Source organism: Aulostomus chinensis, chromosome 19, assembly GCF_037954235.1.
Source record: "Aulostomus chinensis isolate RoL2024-O1b breed Wild chromosome 19, RoL_Achi_v1.0, whole genome shotgun sequence".
Taxonomy (NCBI): Eukaryota; Metazoa; Chordata; class Actinopteri; order Syngnathiformes; family Aulostomidae; genus Aulostomus; species Aulostomus chinensis.
This window is the reverse complement of record NC_141338.1, coordinates 682,501-700,579: the sequence shown is the minus strand read 5'-3', so window position 1 is coordinate 700,579 and position 18,079 is coordinate 682,501. Positions and strand designations below refer to the sequence as shown.

General features: G+C 49.2%; 1 protein-coding gene across 1 annotated transcript in view; it reads right to left on the bottom strand.

Moving 5' to 3' along the window:
• Nucleotides 1-6,284: 6,284 nt before the first annotated feature.
• The window catches only part of gfra2b (GDNF family receptor alpha 2b), a 38,896-nt gene continuing 27,101 nt past the window's right edge, over nt 6,285-18,079 (bottom strand). The window contains exons 4-10 of the mRNA XM_086187747.1: nt 14,648-14,847; nt 14,306-14,493; nt 10,497-10,606; nt 9,659-9,799; nt 8,269-8,453; nt 6,940-6,987; nt 6,285-6,672 (exon numbers count right to left, since the gene is read on the bottom strand). Of these exons, the coding sequence (XP_086043873.1) occupies nt 6,514-6,672; nt 6,940-6,987; nt 8,269-8,453; nt 9,659-9,799; nt 10,497-10,606; nt 14,306-14,493; nt 14,648-14,847 (1,031 nt within the window). The 3' untranslated portion in view covers nt 6,285-6,513. The remainder of the gene's footprint in view (nt 6,673-6,939; nt 6,988-8,268; nt 8,454-9,658; nt 9,800-10,496; nt 10,607-14,305; nt 14,494-14,647; nt 14,848-18,079) is intronic.

Here is an 18,079-nt window from a genome sequence, read left to right as displayed (position 1 = left end):
CCCTCCATCCATCATCCCTCCATCCCTCCATCCATCATCCATCCATCCATCATCCATCCATCCGTCCATCCATCATCCCTCCATCCATCATCCATCCATCCATCATCCATCCATCCGTCCATCCATCATCCCTCCATCCATCATCCCTCCATCCATCATCCCTCCATCCGTCCATCCATCATCCCTCCATCCATCATCCCTCCATCCGTCCATCCATCATCCCTCCATCCATCATCCCTCCATCCATCATCCATCCATCCGTCCATCCATCATCCCTCCCTCCATCATCCATCATCCATCCCTCCATGTTCCCCCTCTTCTCCTGTTCAGGGTGGTGGGGGTGGAGCCTATCCCAGCAGCCTTCCCCCTGGACAGGTCACCAGTCCATGGCAGGGCCAACACATAGAGACAGACAACCATTGGCTCTCCCAGCCACGCCTACGGTCAGTTTAGAGTCTGGATTAACCTGGTCCCTCTTGATGTCTTTGGACTGTGGAGGAAGCTGGAGTACCAGAGAGAACCCAGCAGGAACAGGGAGAACATGGAGACTCACCCAGAAAGACCCCGTGCTGCAGCCGGGGCTCCACCCACAACCTTCTTGCTGGGGGGCCGCAGTGAGGACCGCTGCTCCACTGGGCCGCCCCTCTACTAATCCCAGCATCTCTATCTCTCTAACGTGGTGGTGTCACCACAGGGGTGCACGTAGACTTTGATATTCCACATCCAAACGTTTCTGTGTGAATGGCGTGATGTTTATTGGTCAGTTATTGATGTTGGAGCAGCGCTGCATCGATGTTCGGTTCCTGCTGGGTGATTTTCTCCAGCAGAACCAGGCGCTTCCTGTAGGTCATGATTTTTTTTCCCTTTTAATCAAAATAACATTTTTGTTTTTTCATTCCTGATTTCAGGCGTTCCTGCTCAGGTGTATTTTCACAAATTGAGAATGTAAATAAAGGTGAATGGAGGTGCTGGTCGTGGCGTGGCAGGTATTTCTTGTCCTGCAGCAGCATCACTAACTGGGCTGGACTTGGACTGTAATGATTCATGTCAGCTGGCTCGCTGCGACGCTGTTGCTGCTCCGCCTCGTTTCCATCAGGACACTTTGGCCAGACAGAAGCTCTAATCTGCTACCAGATGAGGTGAGGCTGCAGGGCGGAGGGCCGGCCGGCGGTTAATGAGACCTGACACGCCTCCAAACACAAGGGTGCGGTGTAAAACGCTGCTGAAGACTCGACTCCACAGGCGCCGCAGCCCCTGAGACAGCCTGGAGCCTTCACACATTCATCACGCCTTCACCTGGGTGTGCGAGCCTTTTCAACGTGGGCTGTAAGAAGCTAAATATGTTCGAATATCAGTGTAGCCTGGCTGCCTCGCTGTGCTTTCCCAGGGACATGACTGTCCTTGTGAGGACCGATGATGGAACTCAGTCTGTGGCGGTTTTATCTGGTTCACATTTACATCCATCGGGATGGATCGGGATGATGCCGTTAGTCATGGCTGCCGATGGAGAGCTTGCTAGTTAGCTTAACTGGTCGTACTCGCTGGAGCTCACATCCTTGACATCACGTCACGTTCAACCACTGCAGACAGTCGGCCAGCGGCAAACCTCACTGGGACTCTCATCCTCATGATGACCGTGTCTGCTGGACGAGATGCCATCAGCTGACCCTCATCAGCTGATGGAGGATCAGGATCAGCTGACCCTCCATCAGCTGACTCTGATTCACTGTCACAACAACTTCAGGTAAATCTTTGAACAAACCCTCCAAACTGCATGTGTTGACACGAGAGTCACCTGACTTCAGATCTTCTTGTACAGCGTCAACAATTGGCTTCGTGTTTGGTGTGAATTGCAAACCGACCAGATCCTTTTACGGCTGAGGCACACCTTCAGGTGACAGATGCCCTCTAGTGGCTGTAGTTGTCATGACAAGCCACCTGCTGAACACCAGACTCGGTCCTGGCCTTTTTCACTTCCTTTTACTGCTTCGCTCCCAGACTCAGCATGAATGTAACCATGGGGATGAGGTTGGCTGAACCTTCAGCGTTTGTTTGGAGCGTTTGTCTCCAACTGGTGGCTGTGATTAAAACAACTGCTGACATCATAGGTGGCGCTGTAACCTTCACAGCCTTCCAGCGGCAGAGAACTCAAAAGCAATGCCTTTCAGATCTTTTCACCACTGAAGTCTGATCTAGCAGGCCTGAGGATGTGTGGGAAGTCAAGAAGACCACAGGATCAAGTGACTGATCCACATTCGCGTTAGCAGGATGCTAATGACCCAGCAGATCTAACCGTCACTAAGATCCGATTCTGTTGGTTCTGTTCTGGTTGTAGTGAAATATGATGATGATGTTACCCTAACAGATGAGAAGAGGACATAAATGGAAATGAGCGGGACATGGAGTGGAAACGGAGGGAATGGAGATGTGAGGACGGAGCGATTTCACACCGCCTGCCACCAGTGGCGTCTGAAGCAAACGGAGAGAATAAGAGCTCAGATTAGGGTGAGTGATGCCGGGTGGGGGTGACGGAGCTGCGTGAGAGAAGAGATAAGAGCTGTGAAATGCTGACGCACCCACACAGGGACGGTCAGCCAACGCTTTTATTCTCTTTATTTAATCACCGTTTGATGCCCGATTGTCAAAAACAGACTGGCCTGTCACCACAAGCGTCCGCCTGCCACCTCACTAATCTGCTGGTGTCAACGCACGCAGCTCCAAATCTGCTCGGCTATCAGCTGCTCCTCCGCCGTCAGGAGTCACTCACGGCTCAGCTGATGCCGGAGAGAGGCTGGCGGGCGATGAGGGTCTCCAGAGAGACGAGGAGGCAGCGGAGGAGATCACGGAAACCTGGAATACCAAAACAGATGAAAATACACCTCCAAAACCTGCTAAGAGTATTTCCGGATCTGAAACTAGAAGTACCACGAACTGCCTGACTATCACTCAAATGTCAGTTTCCCATATCAGTCCACCGATGCGTCTTTTCAGCAGGGGATTTTTTTTGGAATGTCAAAACAAAATAAAACTTCCTCCCTTCAACAGAAAATGGGGCGGATGTGAGGTCAAAGTGACCTTGACGGCGGAGTCGAGGATGATCCGCACAGGGACGTCAGACAACATGCTGCTCATATGAAGCCTGTCACTTCAGCCACACAGCTCACGGTTCATTCAGCGACAAATGCAGCTGACTGAACCGTGAAAGACAGGATATTTCAGTCTGCAGGTAGAGGGCGGGGCTTAGATCAGTGACGAGGAGAAGAACTACACCACGAGAACCATCAGGGTCCTTCGTTCATTCTGGGGCGAATTATGAAGCGCGCTACACAAACAATGACGTTTCCATCATTTCACATGGAAGCAGATGTGAACAGCTGTTCAGTCCAGTGTGTGTGTGTGTGTGTGTGTGTGTGTGTGTGTGTGTGTGAGAGAGAGAGAGAGAGAGAGATCCTCTGTTGCTTCATGTTAACACACCCATCATGCTGGCTGCGAGAGCACCAACACACACACACACACACACACACACACACACACACACAGAGCGAGAGAGTTGATGTTACAGATGTTACTTTATTGACATCTCCAGACACATAGTTGGGTTACATCGCTGTAACGCTGTTAAACTCTACAAATATATCAGCATATGTACAACCTCACATCACCCCCCGCCCCCAGGAGGATTCAGGATGGAAGATCTTCCTCTCCTCCATCAACGAGATGTCTGGCCCTGCAAGCCGCCGCTAGCTGCTCCGTACGAGCTGGGATCAGATTAGCATTAATCCAGGAGTAGGGGTCAATCTAATGGCTTAGAACCTTTCAACACATCAATAATCAGCAGCGTTCCTGGCGATCAATCGAGACGAATCAGATGAACACACTGGCCTCCCATCCAGGGACTGCACCACTGGACTGCTGTGGCTGACAGGAACCAACTGACGGACTCAGTTTTACTGAATGACTTTCAAAAATAAACCAGTGATGGAATGAATTCCATTCTTTACTTTATGTTGGAGAGACACCCCACTGACGGATGGAAGCATGAACCCTAACATCAGGTGGTCTGATCAATCAAGTGATGACTTTAGTTGATCGCAGTTATTGACCACACGTCTTTCCCCTCATACTGGTTTTACTGGTTAGTCGGTCACTGGTGCCTCCTCCTCCAATATCCAAATATTTCCTCTGTTTTTCATCCAACAACTTCTCTGTATATCTATACTTATACTTACATATGTATATATGTGTCTATATATATAAACACATACACGTATGTATGTGTTTATATATATAGACACATACATTTGTGTATGTGTGTATACATATATACATACATATATATGTATACACATATATACATATATGTATGTATAAATATACATTTATATATACATATATGTGTTCAAATATGTGTATATATACACATATATACAAATGTATATATATAAATATTTATTTATATATACACACATATGTATATATAAATAAATATGTATAGATATATTTATATCTATACATATTTATATATAAACATATGTATATATATGTATAGATATATTTATATCTATACATATATATACATATATGTATAGATATATTTATATCTATACATATTTATATATAAACATATGTATATATGTATAGATATATTTATATCTATACATATATATACATATATGTATAGATATATTTATATCTATACATATATATAAACATATGTATATATGTATAGATATAAATATATCTATACATATATACATATGTTTATATATATATATATGTATAGATATAAATATATCTATACATATATATATACATATATATATGTATAGATATATTTATATCTATACATATATATATATACATATATACGTATATATTCAGACATGACTTTGAACACTGAGATTTCTTTAATTGATTTTTGACTGGAATTGTGTAACAAAATATTGAAATTGACTTGTGATGTCATAACCTGCTGAGTCGATGTCACAAACCTGCAAACACTCGACTACCTACGACTAGTAAGTAGTTACTAACAACTCAACCAGTGGCCAGTGAGCCTGCACGCGGCTCTTTTAAGACCCTAAAATCAGTTTCTAAAGTCTTGATGTTACTGCTGCGCCGTGGTCGGCGGAGTTGCGTGGGTTGGTTTGGACCTGAAGCGTCGTTGTGGGTGTCAGATAACCAGAAACAGGCTGATAACCATCTTATGTCTTGGTGATCTTTGGCTGCTCCTGATTGGACGTCGCCAGCAAGAACACAACGGAAGAATCTGGAGCATTTGATTGGTTGACGGACTGTGGTCATTTCTGAAATCCGTTCGTGGACCTGGAGGTTGTTTCTAGACACAAACTCATCCATCATCATCAATTTTTGTTTCCATGTCTTGTTGTGATTGTTTCCATGGAGATGCAGGACACGGCGAGTAAACAGGTGAACATTCGTCAAGTGTATAATTCTATCATGACATCAAATGCGGCTCAGCCGAACCCCGCCCCCGCCCGCCCCCAGCTAGCGGCACAGCAGTAACCCCCCCTCCCTCTGACAAGTATGTAAGTAAAAACAGTAAATTAAGGCCACGCCATCACCACAGTAACGACCTCTCCTCCCGCTGCCATGCCCACTTCCTGCTAGCTGGATGAAAGATAAAATAAAACACCAAAGTAAAGCACATGCGCCCGCGCACACACACACACACACACACACACACACACACACACACACAGATATACACTGACAGGATGTGGAGTACACACTCCTCCACTGAGATGCTGTTGGATTCTTTTTTTTTTCCATGTTTCACATCAATGAGGTTTTTTTTTTTTTACACAAACGACAAGAAAATGAAGAGAACAACCTGCAAAATGCACACTGGTGTAACAGCATGAGTGTGTGGGGACCCTGTTTACCCGCTAACGAGGTCTAGAGGGAGTGTGTGTGTGTGTGTGCGTGTGTGCGTGCGTGTGTGTGTGCGTGCGTGTGTGTGTGCGTGCGTGTGTGTGTGCGTGCGTGTGTGTGTGCGTGTGTGTCTGCGTGCGTGTGTGTGTGTGTGTGTGTGTGTGTGCGTATGTGTGTGTGTGTGTGTGTGTGGTATAGATCTGCAGCCACCAGAGAGGTCCAGGGATAGATTGAGCTGACAAACACAGTGGGAGGACCCATCCCATCCGTCTCTCCCTCAGTTTCAGTTGTGTTGTGTGTTTGTGTGTGGATCCAAGAGCTGGAGGCGGAGTCTGTGCCAGGCCACACACACCAGCCCCCCCCCCCCCCCCCCCCCCACTGGGCACGAGGATCCTGGGTCTGAGTCTCCGGCCTCCTTCCACATAAACATCACAGCCTCCTCCAGCCGTGCTCCAGGACACCATCCCTCCCTCCCTCACTCCTCCTAGTGATGGTGTCTGTTTCTTGACATTTTCCCATAATGGTGGCGCCGAGTCACACACCGTTGCTGCCATTTACGAGTGAATGTGATGTGTGTGTGAATGTGTGTTTTATGTGTGTTTGTGTATGTGTTCACATTTATGAGACGTAGAGTAACAGCACACACAGAGTCACAGCAACGTGGCGGAGACATGGAGCTGATGGCTGGCTACTGCTGCTGCTTCTCCCGCCGCCGCCGCCGCTGCCGCCAGGGCCTGCAGAGTCCTGAGAGTCTATGGACCCCTGCACCAACAGAGCCTGAACAGAGAGGAGTGATGGAGGAGGGATGATGGAGGAGGAGGGATGATGGAGGAGAGATGGAGGAGGAGGGATGATGGAGGAGGAGGGATGATGGAAGAGAGATGGAGGAGTGATGGAGGAGGAGGGATGATGGAGGAGTGACGGAGGAGGACAGGAGGAGGAGGGCATAGAAGAGTATGAGGAGCAAAGAATCACTGTCAGAGCAAACGTTCACCTCCACCTCCAGACGAGCTCCAGCAGTGTGGAGCCGCCCCCCAGTCTCACCTCCTCACACTGGAAGTCGGCAGAGGGGACGCACTTCTGGCCTCCGTCCTGGGGACAGAGACACTCAGTCACCTGATGCTTTCCGTTGTTCTCAAACCAGAAATTCTCCTCCTGAGGTTTTCTGGGGCTGGCGTTGAGTTTCTATCAGCTCCGCCCAGTTTTAGCCACAACTGGATTCACCTTTGGTGTCGAGTCATGAACAACGACGCATGACGAGCTGGTGAACAACGGCAGTCAGCAGTGACCATAGCGACAGGAAGGCTAAATGTCCTCAGTGTCAGGCAGGATAGAGGGAAGTAGCACATCATTGACATGCAGAGCACACACACACACACACACACACACACACACACACACACACACACACACACACACACACACACACATTTATCTTGCCTGCTATCAGCCTTTTTGCCTGCTCCTCATTAGCATATCTCCTCCCATTGCCTGGGTGGGAGAGCCAATCAGATCTTATCGCTCAGTGAGTCTTTTCAGGGACAGGAAATCATGATGAGCAGGAGACGACGCCTGCAGGGACATTATCAGGTCCTCTGAAAATACTCATATTCAGATCTGCGGCCGCGTTCACCAGCGACCACGAAAGAACGTGGATGAATCATTTCCATACTGACTGTTGCTGCAGTGACCTCTGACCCTCAACACCCCTGCAGGTCTGTTTCCTGTAGACTCAGAAAAATGAGAGCTGCCTTTATGTGTTCCGGGAGAAGGTGAATCCCGAGAACCCAGCAGTGAGCGTCAGCAGAGACGCAGCAGGCTCGCCGCCTCCAGCGTACGTGCAGATCTACTTCCTGTTTACTGTCTCATCCACTGAAGAAACCTTTACATTCCCTCATCAAGCTGCTCTGTCCTGGACTCAAACCACGACTTCTTGCTTCCCTGAATGTGATTCTGAATATTCCCTTTCCTGCTCCAGAGTTGGTTGAACTGGATGCTTTGAACCAGCTGGTCATGAGCCAAAATGGCGCCGTTTATCAAGCTAGACTCTGTAAAGAGAAGGGAGGAGGGATGTTTCATCTTCTACAGGCATTTGAATGGACGTACGTGATCTAAGCATCACTTCAAGTGTGAAGCCATGATGGACTCAATAGTCACATGACCAGCGTTCAGGTCAAACTCACACACACACACATGCACGCACGCACGCACACACGCACACAGTAAGCCGTCAGTTGTCTGAACTCATCTCTCCTCTAATCTTGTGCAGCTTCCTGCAACGGAGCAGCAGAGACACAGAAGCACAACGATTCACTCGCACACTCGAAGGCTCCTGGACTCCAGCTCGCAACACTCAGGTAGACACCAACTCACCTGCAGGTTGGCACATGTGGAAAACATACAGGCGCTGTCTAAGGGCTTGATGGCGTTGCCATGTAGGGAGGGAGGAGGCTTGGAGATGATTGGCGGCTGGGCAGAGGGTAGGAAGGTGGACGCCGGCTCAGTGACCAGAAGAGTTCCTCCGTCAGAACCGTATCCAAAGGACTGGATGGCGTTCTCTGTGGAGGAAGAGAGGCTTAGCAAACACTCGCCTGGATACAAGTTGACAAGGGTCAGGGTTCTTTATCTCCCCTGAGGCAACCAGGAGACAGAGCATGAAACCATACAGGGTCCACAGAAGGGGATCCAGATCCAAATCCACCAGCACCAGTTCCAGAATACCAGACAAACCCACACGGCCGTGTCTTCACCCGAAAGCAGCCTAAAGGGAACGCTGACATCAGAGAACCACAAGGACCGTTTTCTTTGCTGATGCTGTAAGGCAGGGGTCCCCAAACTTTTTCCTGTGAGGGCCACATAACTTTCCCCTTCTCTGAGGGGGCAGTTTGGAACAGAGAAAGTGTGGCGATCGCAGGGGTGCCTCAAGGTAAAAATGTCTTGTTTTCCAGAGAGCCAGACCACCTAATAACCCTCTCTGGGTTCGGGTCCAGGGTTTTTTCAGGGGCTGCCAGATAGGAGCACGGACTGCAGGAGGGTGGACTAGAATGTCACGTTCTACGCGTGTATGGAATAGAGACTGACTGACAGTTAATAATGAAAATAGTTCATAGCGAAGGAACATTTTATTGCAAAAGCCAAACTTTATTATCAACTACAAATACACATATATGAAAAAAAAAATCAAAATGCGTCGTATTGTTTAGGGGGCCGGGCCAAATGAGGAGGCGGGCCGTATCTGGCCCGCGGGCTGTAGTTTGGGGACCACTGCTGTAAGGTGACCAGGTAATAGCCAGACAGGTAGAACTTCAGAATGCTTCAAAAGTTCTTGGCAGAGATTGGAGAACCTTGAAAGAACCGACAGCAGTTTGACACCTTACCTTTGTGTTACCATGGGCCCTTTAGTTTTGTAGTCCCTAGAATGTTTGTTGTTTGTGTTTCTGTTCACTTCCTGTTTTATTTTGAAAACTCTTCCCACTTATGTTTGGTTTGCTTTACATTTCCTGTCTTGGCCTGTGTCCTGCCCTCTGGAGATGTCAGGTTGTCACAGCCCTCCTGCCTTGGTAGGGTTTGTGTTGAATCCACCTGACCCGGGTCAGTCCGGGTCAGGTGGATTCATCGCCCCCTTTCCCCGGTGCTCCCTCCTCTTGTTGCCTTGTTATTTCTGGTCATCACTGAAAGTAGTAGTTTCATGCTTCCTGCGTCCATGTCAACCATCAACCTGACCTCAATGACCTTGCGTGTCCTCTCAAGTACACAGACTCACTGAGGCAGGCGTTGTGTGTGAAGTCCCGGTGGAAGGCGTCGCACTCGTCTTCCTGTCCCCCCGTCCCCCTGCAGGTGCACCACAGGCTGAGCGTGATGTTGGACGGACTGCTGTCGCTGTAGTTTGGCGTCACATCTGAGCCTGCGAGACAGAGGGGGGGATGGGGGATGGAGGGGGAATAAGAATTAGGATGAAGATTAGAGCTGGGAAGAACGGTAAAGAGGATTTTGGCGGAGCGTGAATTGAATCACAGGGTGATTCAGTGTGAGGACGTGAGTCACCTGCAGGGGCTCAGAACAAAGACGTTGTCAGGGACGCTCAGCTAGACGCTTGGGTCAAACACCGGCGATGCGCCTTTGGTGCTGCATCTTAACCCCACACGGTGTGCTTCACTCCGAGTGTTCCCAGCGTGTGTGAGCAAGTACAGTAGCTAACATTTATTTCCATCGCTCCTTTTGCAGAAGCAAAATCCCAAAGTGCTTTAAAGCAACACATCAAAACAGAACAAGAGAAGAAGACGAGCAGGATACCAGCTGAACTGCTGGCGCCGATCCGGCAGGATGGTGGCCGGACGGCGCCTCTGCCAGCTGAGTGGACTCCAGCTGCTTCATAGCTGTGGTGGTCTGTCCCATTTACTGGAGTTTGCATTGCAACCTTCTGGGAGAGTCATGAATTTTCCAGCCATTCATTAAACCCCCAGCTGTTACCATGGAGACAGAGTTAGGTCTCATGGAAACAAGTAAAACATACAAACGTATAAATTAATGGTCTTATTATTGCCCACCTCCTCAATTGTTGCCATGGCGATCATCAGTTTTCGCCTGACAGTGGAACTCACCGATGAGTCCGACGTAGGACATGAGGCAGCCGTGGTAGTTGTCGCGAGGGCAGCTGGTGACCGTGTGAGGCGTCATCTGACAGTTCATGTGGAAGTCAGCGAGTCGAGACCTGCGGCGACACGAGGGGAAATACGTCAGTGTCAAAGACGCCAAGTCTAAGAGACGAGGAGTGTTAAGAGAGACAATGAGAAGCTCTGAAACTGGCAGGACTTGTTTGTCATCCGCCAGCTGAGACGTGCTGTACCAGGAAGTTAGCACACTGCTTCTGAGCTGCTTCTACTTCCTGTCCTCGTTCAACGTATCTCCCTGTCTCCCACCTTACTTCCTGCGGTGTGTGAAACATAGAGTGAGCCTGCCTGGGTGTGGTTGATGCATCATTACAACACTGGCTCCAGACAGTATGAAGACACATGATGGAGGACATGTCTCGTCATGGCGGCGCTGCTCGTCTTCATCACTTCCTTCTTCACTCATTAACTTCAACTGCAGTCGCATTCATTTCAGTCTCTCGTTCACTGCAAAACTTCCAGTCTTGAGTTTGTTGTCGTCTTTTCATGTTTGTAATTTAGAGGAAGCGTCTTGGGTCGGGGAAGTACAGTCGGTATTCTCGTGGCGGATGATTAGTCGGGATGGGTCTTTAATGAGGCCGGTGGGGAACAGAGATCAAGCAGGATTTGATCTGGTTGTTCCGGAGGCAGCAGACTAAAGTGCTGGCTGTCTGCGACTTCACCGCCATCTCCTGACCTTCATCTGAGACGTTTGTCTCAAACTAACAGCGAACCTCCAACGATTGAAGTGATTCTTCAAACGATCATTTAGCATCTTGTGTTTGCTTTTATATCAACGCCAAAGTGAAAAGCTCCACAAACACATTCATCCGCTGAAGGTGCAAACTGAGTGCCACTGATGGAGACGTCCAGTCACAGCTGATGTTCCCCAGCAGACCCTCAGGTACATTTTCTCTCTTTTAGCGGCCGTGTCACAGCCGCGTCCTCCCAGTCACATGCACCCAGCGCTGGCGTCACACAGGTGATAGCAGGTCCTCGGTTGCCATGCAGCTGCTCTCACGTCCCAAGTCGGTGTGAAACTTCTCAGCCAACTGGGTCCAGGTGGACAGCAGGGGGCGACAGTGGGGGACCTACTGAGAGGTCTAAGGCCTCGTTACCACATCCAGACGTTTGGAGTCCATCCGTCTGTCAACACACTTGTGTTTAAGGGAAAACGAGCTAACAGGCTACTAGTGAGCTAACATGCTAGCTCTGAAGTGTTTTGTGCTGATTTTTCCTCAATGGAAGAGTAAACAAATCAGCCTCCCACCTCAGGCTCAGCAGGTGTCTCTATCGCCCCCTGGAGGGTTCAGTGTTAACTGCCGACTGAAATAACAAGAATGACTCCAAGAACTTGAGAGGAGCGCGGAGGCTTTGATCTTTCTTCTGATAGCTTCAGTTTTCAACATCAGCATCAAATATTCTGGGATCTTGAACGTGGAGTGACTGGTGAGGAAAGAGTTAATGTGGAAAGTCAGATGTCAAAGCGGCTTGATGAGTGGAGGAACCATCAGTTGATACTCAAACGATGATGCGTCACGAAAACTGTGACATCACTACACCTTTTATTTTCAGCAGGGAGGTTTGGAAGGTTCAGTGAGTTGGATATGAATCATCAATAATTACAGCCAGCAAACACAAACGCTGGACATTTGTGTTTGTCAGCGGTGGCTTCTTGTGAAGCGTCTTCGCCGCCGCCGTCACGCCTCCGCTAACACTGCGTCCTCGCCTCCTTCCCTCTGTGTTTCATCTGTGTCCTCCGCCTGCATCTGCCGATTAGTAGCTTTGTTTCATCCTGATGTTCTTTTTAATTAACAGTCCCTCAGTGGGGACGCTCATTTGCATATTCACATATTTGCATAGCTGATGAGCGGCTGGTTGCCGCTCCCCATCAGCATCAGGGGAGCCGCCCTTAGTCGCCCCTCTGGCCATATTGCTCAGCCTCCTCGTGGTTACTTCGCCTTCCTTCTGTCCCTCCCGACTCATCATTGGCCACTTCACTTCCTGCAAGGCAGCGGGACACATTTAGACGAGAGGAGACGAATCACGATCCTTTTGTGCAACATGCAGTCACGATGGCGAGCTGTCCTCAGTGACCTTTGTGAAGAAGGCAGCCATTTCCATCTCGCCACAACCGCACCTCACTGGCCGTGTAATGGAGCGATGCAGCCGCTAGATTGGCTTCCTCACATTAAAACGCAGCTCAGCTGCTGCCGGCGGGGTGGGCGAGCGCTGGAGTGCGGCATGCATCAGTGGGTGGGCGTGTGTTTGCATACATACCACTGTCATTACCGGACGCAGCCTGATGGAGGTCAGAGGAAACAAACCTTCACATCCAGATGAGTCCCAGTGGAAACAACCTGCTGACAAGTCTATTAGACCCTGATGGCGGTCTTGAAGGCTCAGTTCACCCAAAACATCAAAGCACAGATCTGTTCGAGTGACGGATTGCGGCGCCGTAGGGAGATACTCGTCGACTCAAGTCACATTCATACACATTTGGAGCCACTGAATTCTCTCTGACATGACGTCTCAGCAGCGAGGGAGAATTCCTTCAAATACGACTTGAAGAAAACAGGAAGAGCTTCTGGCTATCAAAGGTCAAAGGTCACTGTGACAGGAGGCATACAACTGTATTGTTTACCCTACAGAGAGTTAGCCATTCCCGCTGAAACTTATTTCTCCCAAATATTAAATTCAAGCATTAAAGGACTTATTCATCATTTTTTCCTTTCTAACGAGATCTTCTTGATTTCTTCGCCAAACGTGCAGGAATCAGTAAAAAGACCGGGCAGCTTGACGCATCGTGTGTGAATCTTGAGGTTCTGTTGGACAGGAAGTCACGTTTATTCGTCCTCTTCCAGAGTGAAGCTACGGCGGTGCCCCCCCCCCCCCCCCCCAGCTCTCTGGAGGGTTCTCATGTGTTACTGGTGGCCAAGACCAAATTTAATTACACTGCTTGTCAATCAGAGCACTCACTACTTCCTCTCCCTCTGAGGTGCTGGCACACAGGGGGGGGCAGAGGAATGGCGGGAGTCCTGTGATTATGCAGCTCTCTGGGCGCCATCCGAGGTTAATGGAGGCTTAAATGAAAAGTGCATCTCGATATGACAACGGAGGGCGGAGCTCTGTTCCTCATCCTCTTTCTCGATCAATCACGAGCAGCATCAGATGTTTCATCCATGACTGCGGCGATGAAGACACTGTGACCCCGTAACCATGCTAACGTAGAGGTGGCATGCTCATGGACCTTCACTCAGGTCACATGACAGGTGGCGGGTTACTGTTGTCCGACAGACAGCAGCTAAGACGAGTATTCAGGGCCCGAAGCTGACATCACACAACATTGACCACGGCGTTCCGTTAGGGAGCCTCAGCCTCTAGCATGGAGCTAAGCCCCATGTGCTTGGCGTGTTTCTGGGTTCCACGTGATTCTTCCTCTGGTGTTGGACTGGTTATCGTTCTCTTGGTTGGAAACTGGCTTTTTACTTCAGAACACAATTTTTTTATGTCAAGTTTGGTCAAAAGTGGGTCGTCACAGAGAAAAGACACGGCGCCCGTCACCGGAAACGTTAACAGCTCATTGATGGTAACTGAGGTGAAAGTTTGAGGTCATCATGACTGTGACTGGCAGCCTTGTCCCGGGTCTGCTGCTGTGAGGGCGGGGCCACGCCACACGGATGCGACCACACGCACACTTCGGCAGCTAACTCTGCCGATGACTTCATCCCCTCACTCATCATCAGCTAGCGAGGCCTCACCTGCAAAGGGCGTCGGAGCGGCAGATGCGTCGCAGCTCGAGACAGGTGGGTTTGTGTCGCTCCTGGTGGGAACAGGATGGGACGATGGTGCGGCGGCGGCGCTCAGCACACGCCTGGTCTGTGCAGGAGCAGAACAGCAGGGGGTAACTCAGTTCCCACGAGACCCGCTCGAAAAACTGCCGCAGAGCCTGAGACACACAGAAGTTACATCACATGCTTCAGTGTGTGTGTGTGTGTGTGTGTGTGTGGGGGGGGGGGGTTCGGAAGTCTGACCTATGACCTTTGATCTTACCTTTAAATTCAAGCTGAAAAGGAAAAGGCCGCTAAGAATGATGGACCCACCTTCTGACACCTTTTTCTGCTGCACGGCTCCTGATTGGCCAGACCAGGCTGAGGGGGCGTGGCCTTGCTGCAGATAGAGTTGTAGGCAGAACGCAAACGTTTGCATGTTTCGTTAAGGTTGCACGCCTTCGCTGCATCCAGACATGGGTTACAGGGTTTCCCTGCCTCTGAACAGGGGCTCATCTTCGACAATGATGAGTCTGAACAAACAAGAAACAAACAAACAAACACGACACAAACAACAAGACAAACAACAACAAAACAACAACAACATTACTTCTTCTAGATGAAATCAGCAAATCCAAAATAAGTGTCTTTGTTAAACCTCTAATCATTTTGCTGGGTTTATGGTTTAATAGTTATTGTTTTTATTTGTGATTATTTGGGGGGCTGGGTCGTTATTTTTTGTGTTAAGCTGATTGTTTTTTCTTGTTTGCCACATGCGCTTTTATTCATCCAGGAAACGCAGATCAAGGTGAGGGTGAGGACAACGAACGCTGTGACCTCAGCGACTCCGTACTTATGGATTAATGAGAACAAACCTGATACATCGGCAGGACCCAATAAGTCTCAGACAGACGCATTTTAGTTCTAAACATGTTGAGAGAACACAATCATCCCAGCATCCACCAGTCCTCAGCTCTCAGGTCACGTTCAGCCAACACAACTTGAGTGAATAAAAACATCGAAGGCGTGTTAACCTGTGACAGAGAACAGTTATTACATGCCTCCACCCCAATGACGTGAAGGGAGGGGTGACAGGGAGGTGACGGAGGGGTGACAGCTGCAAGGTGTCAACATCTCTGTCACAAATGATTAAATATGAATGTGGCATCAATTAATGTGTGTGAGAGAGTAACACACACACACACACACACACACACACACACACACACACACACACACACACCCTAACCCTAAGCTCAGTCACACCTCAGCTGTAACTTGACCTAGGAACTCAGAAATGACCTCTATGCTCCATCAGGACCCATTTGTGGTTCCCCATGAGAACTAGAGGTGCTGATAACTGGTGTTTACACCAGGAAAGAACCACTAGGGCCAAAACACCCAGAACCTGATGATGCGTTCAGGGACGAACTGGAAACATCTGCTTTGAGCCTGGAAAGAAACTGTAGAGCTCCGCCCCCTCCACTTATCCCAGCACACTGAAGCAAATATAAAAGTATCAATGTTTCAGAGAAGCTTCAGAGTTTTGGACACAACTTCCTCAGCAGCATGTAATTATGGATATGACAGATAGAATAATAAAGCCATGGAGGTCATGTGATCACCTGGGGGGTGTTTGCTTGTTGGAAGATTAAATCAAAAGTGAACGGATGGATTTGGGTTAAATTAGGATAAAAGAGTTAGCATGGTTGAGCATCCAGTTCCCTCATCTCCAGGTCAACTTCCTGTTGGACGACAGACACACCTCATCCCTGACACACTGACTTCCTGTTGGACTACAAACACACCTCATCCCTGACACACTGACTTCCTGTTGGACTACAAACACACCTCATCCCTGACACACTGACTTCCTGTTGAACTACAAACACACCTCATCCCTGACACGCTAACTTCCCGTTGGACTACAAACACACCTCATCCCTGACACGCTAACTTCCCGTTGGACTACAAACACACCTCATCCCTGACACACTAACTTCCTGTTGGACGACAGACACACCTCATCCCTGACACACTGACTTCCTGTTGGACTACAAACACACTTCATCCCTGACACGCTAACTTCCCGTTGGACTACAAACACACCTCATCCCTGACATGCTAACTTCCTGCTGGACTACAAACTACACCTCATCCCTTACATGCTAACTTCCTGTTGGACGACAGACACACCTCATCCTTGACACACTAACTTCCTGTTGGACTACAAACACACCTCATCCCTGACACGCTGACTTCCTGTTGGACTACAAACACACCTCATCCCTGACACGCTAACTTCCTGTTGGACTATAAACACACCTCATCCCTGACACGCTAACTTCCCATTGGACTACAAACACACCTCACCCCTGACATGCTAACTTCCTGTTGGACGACAGACACACCTCATCCCTGACACGCTAACTTCCTGTTGGACTACAAACACACCTCATCCCTGACACACTGACTTCCTGTTGGACTACAAACACACCTCATCCCTGACACACTGACTTCCTGTTGGACTACAAACACACCTCATCCCTGACACACTAACTTCCCGTTGGACTACAAACACACCTCATCCCTGACACGCTAACTTCCTGTTGGACGACAGACACACCTCATCCCTGACACACTGACTTCCTGTTGGACTACAAACACACTTCATCCCTGACACGCTAACTTCCCGTTGGACTACAAACACACCTCATCCCTGACACACTGACTTCCTGTTGGACTACAAACACACCTCATCCCTGACACGCGAACTTCCCGTCGGACTACAAACACACCTCATCCCTGACACACTAACTTCCTGTTGGACTACAAACACACCTCATCCCTGACACGCTGACTTCCTGTTGGACTACAAACACACCTCATCCCTGACACGCTAACTTCCTGTTGGAAGTCTGTGGCGCTGCAGTGACAGGCGCCTGAGTCACAGCAATCTTCAAATATTTCCCTCTGTTTCAGTCTTGCTGTTTAACCCTTTCAACCTGAGGCACCTTCTCTCAACTCTGCTCCTCCTCCTCCTCTGCTCCCTCTGCCTCCCGCCCCCGACCAGCTTTAATGCTTCGCCCAGCTCACTGCCTCACGGCGCAGAGAGAAGAAGAAGAAACAGGAGAGCGGCGTTTGAAAGGGAGCAGATATATATAGCGAGGAAGAGAGCGAGTATTGGGGGCAGGAGTGTGGGCCAATTAGAGAGTTGCCCTGGGTTGTCCTCTTATCTTCCTCACACACAGCCTCAACAGGATACACACTCAGAGCCCAGCCCCCTGGGGTGTGTGCAGACAGACAGACAGACAGACATACAGTAGATACTGTACATAAATGATCTAACAAGGTCAAAGCAGAACTGGAGGGGGGGGGCGATGTGGCAGTCACATTAAATGAAAAGAACGAGGGAAGATGCGACGAAGGCCCGGCGCCAGCTGGCCAGGTGGCAGCGCAGGTTCACCAGGTCACTAACAACACGGACAACATTCTAAACCAAAACCCAAGTTTGCTGTGAGCATCTTCCAAGATGGTTCCGTCCATCCATCACAGACCCGTCTCTTGACTGGGGGGTTTAGGGTTCTGTAAGGGTTCTAATGGGGTCAAGAAACAACACAGGCAGGAAACTCTCCACCAACCAACAACAGAACAGGTTCAGGTTTACAAGATCAGCCGGGGGGGTGGGGGGGGGGGGGGGCAATTTGGCAGACAAGAGCTAGAACGCCAGGAACAGGAACGTGACAGAGGGTTAGACTGGAGGCC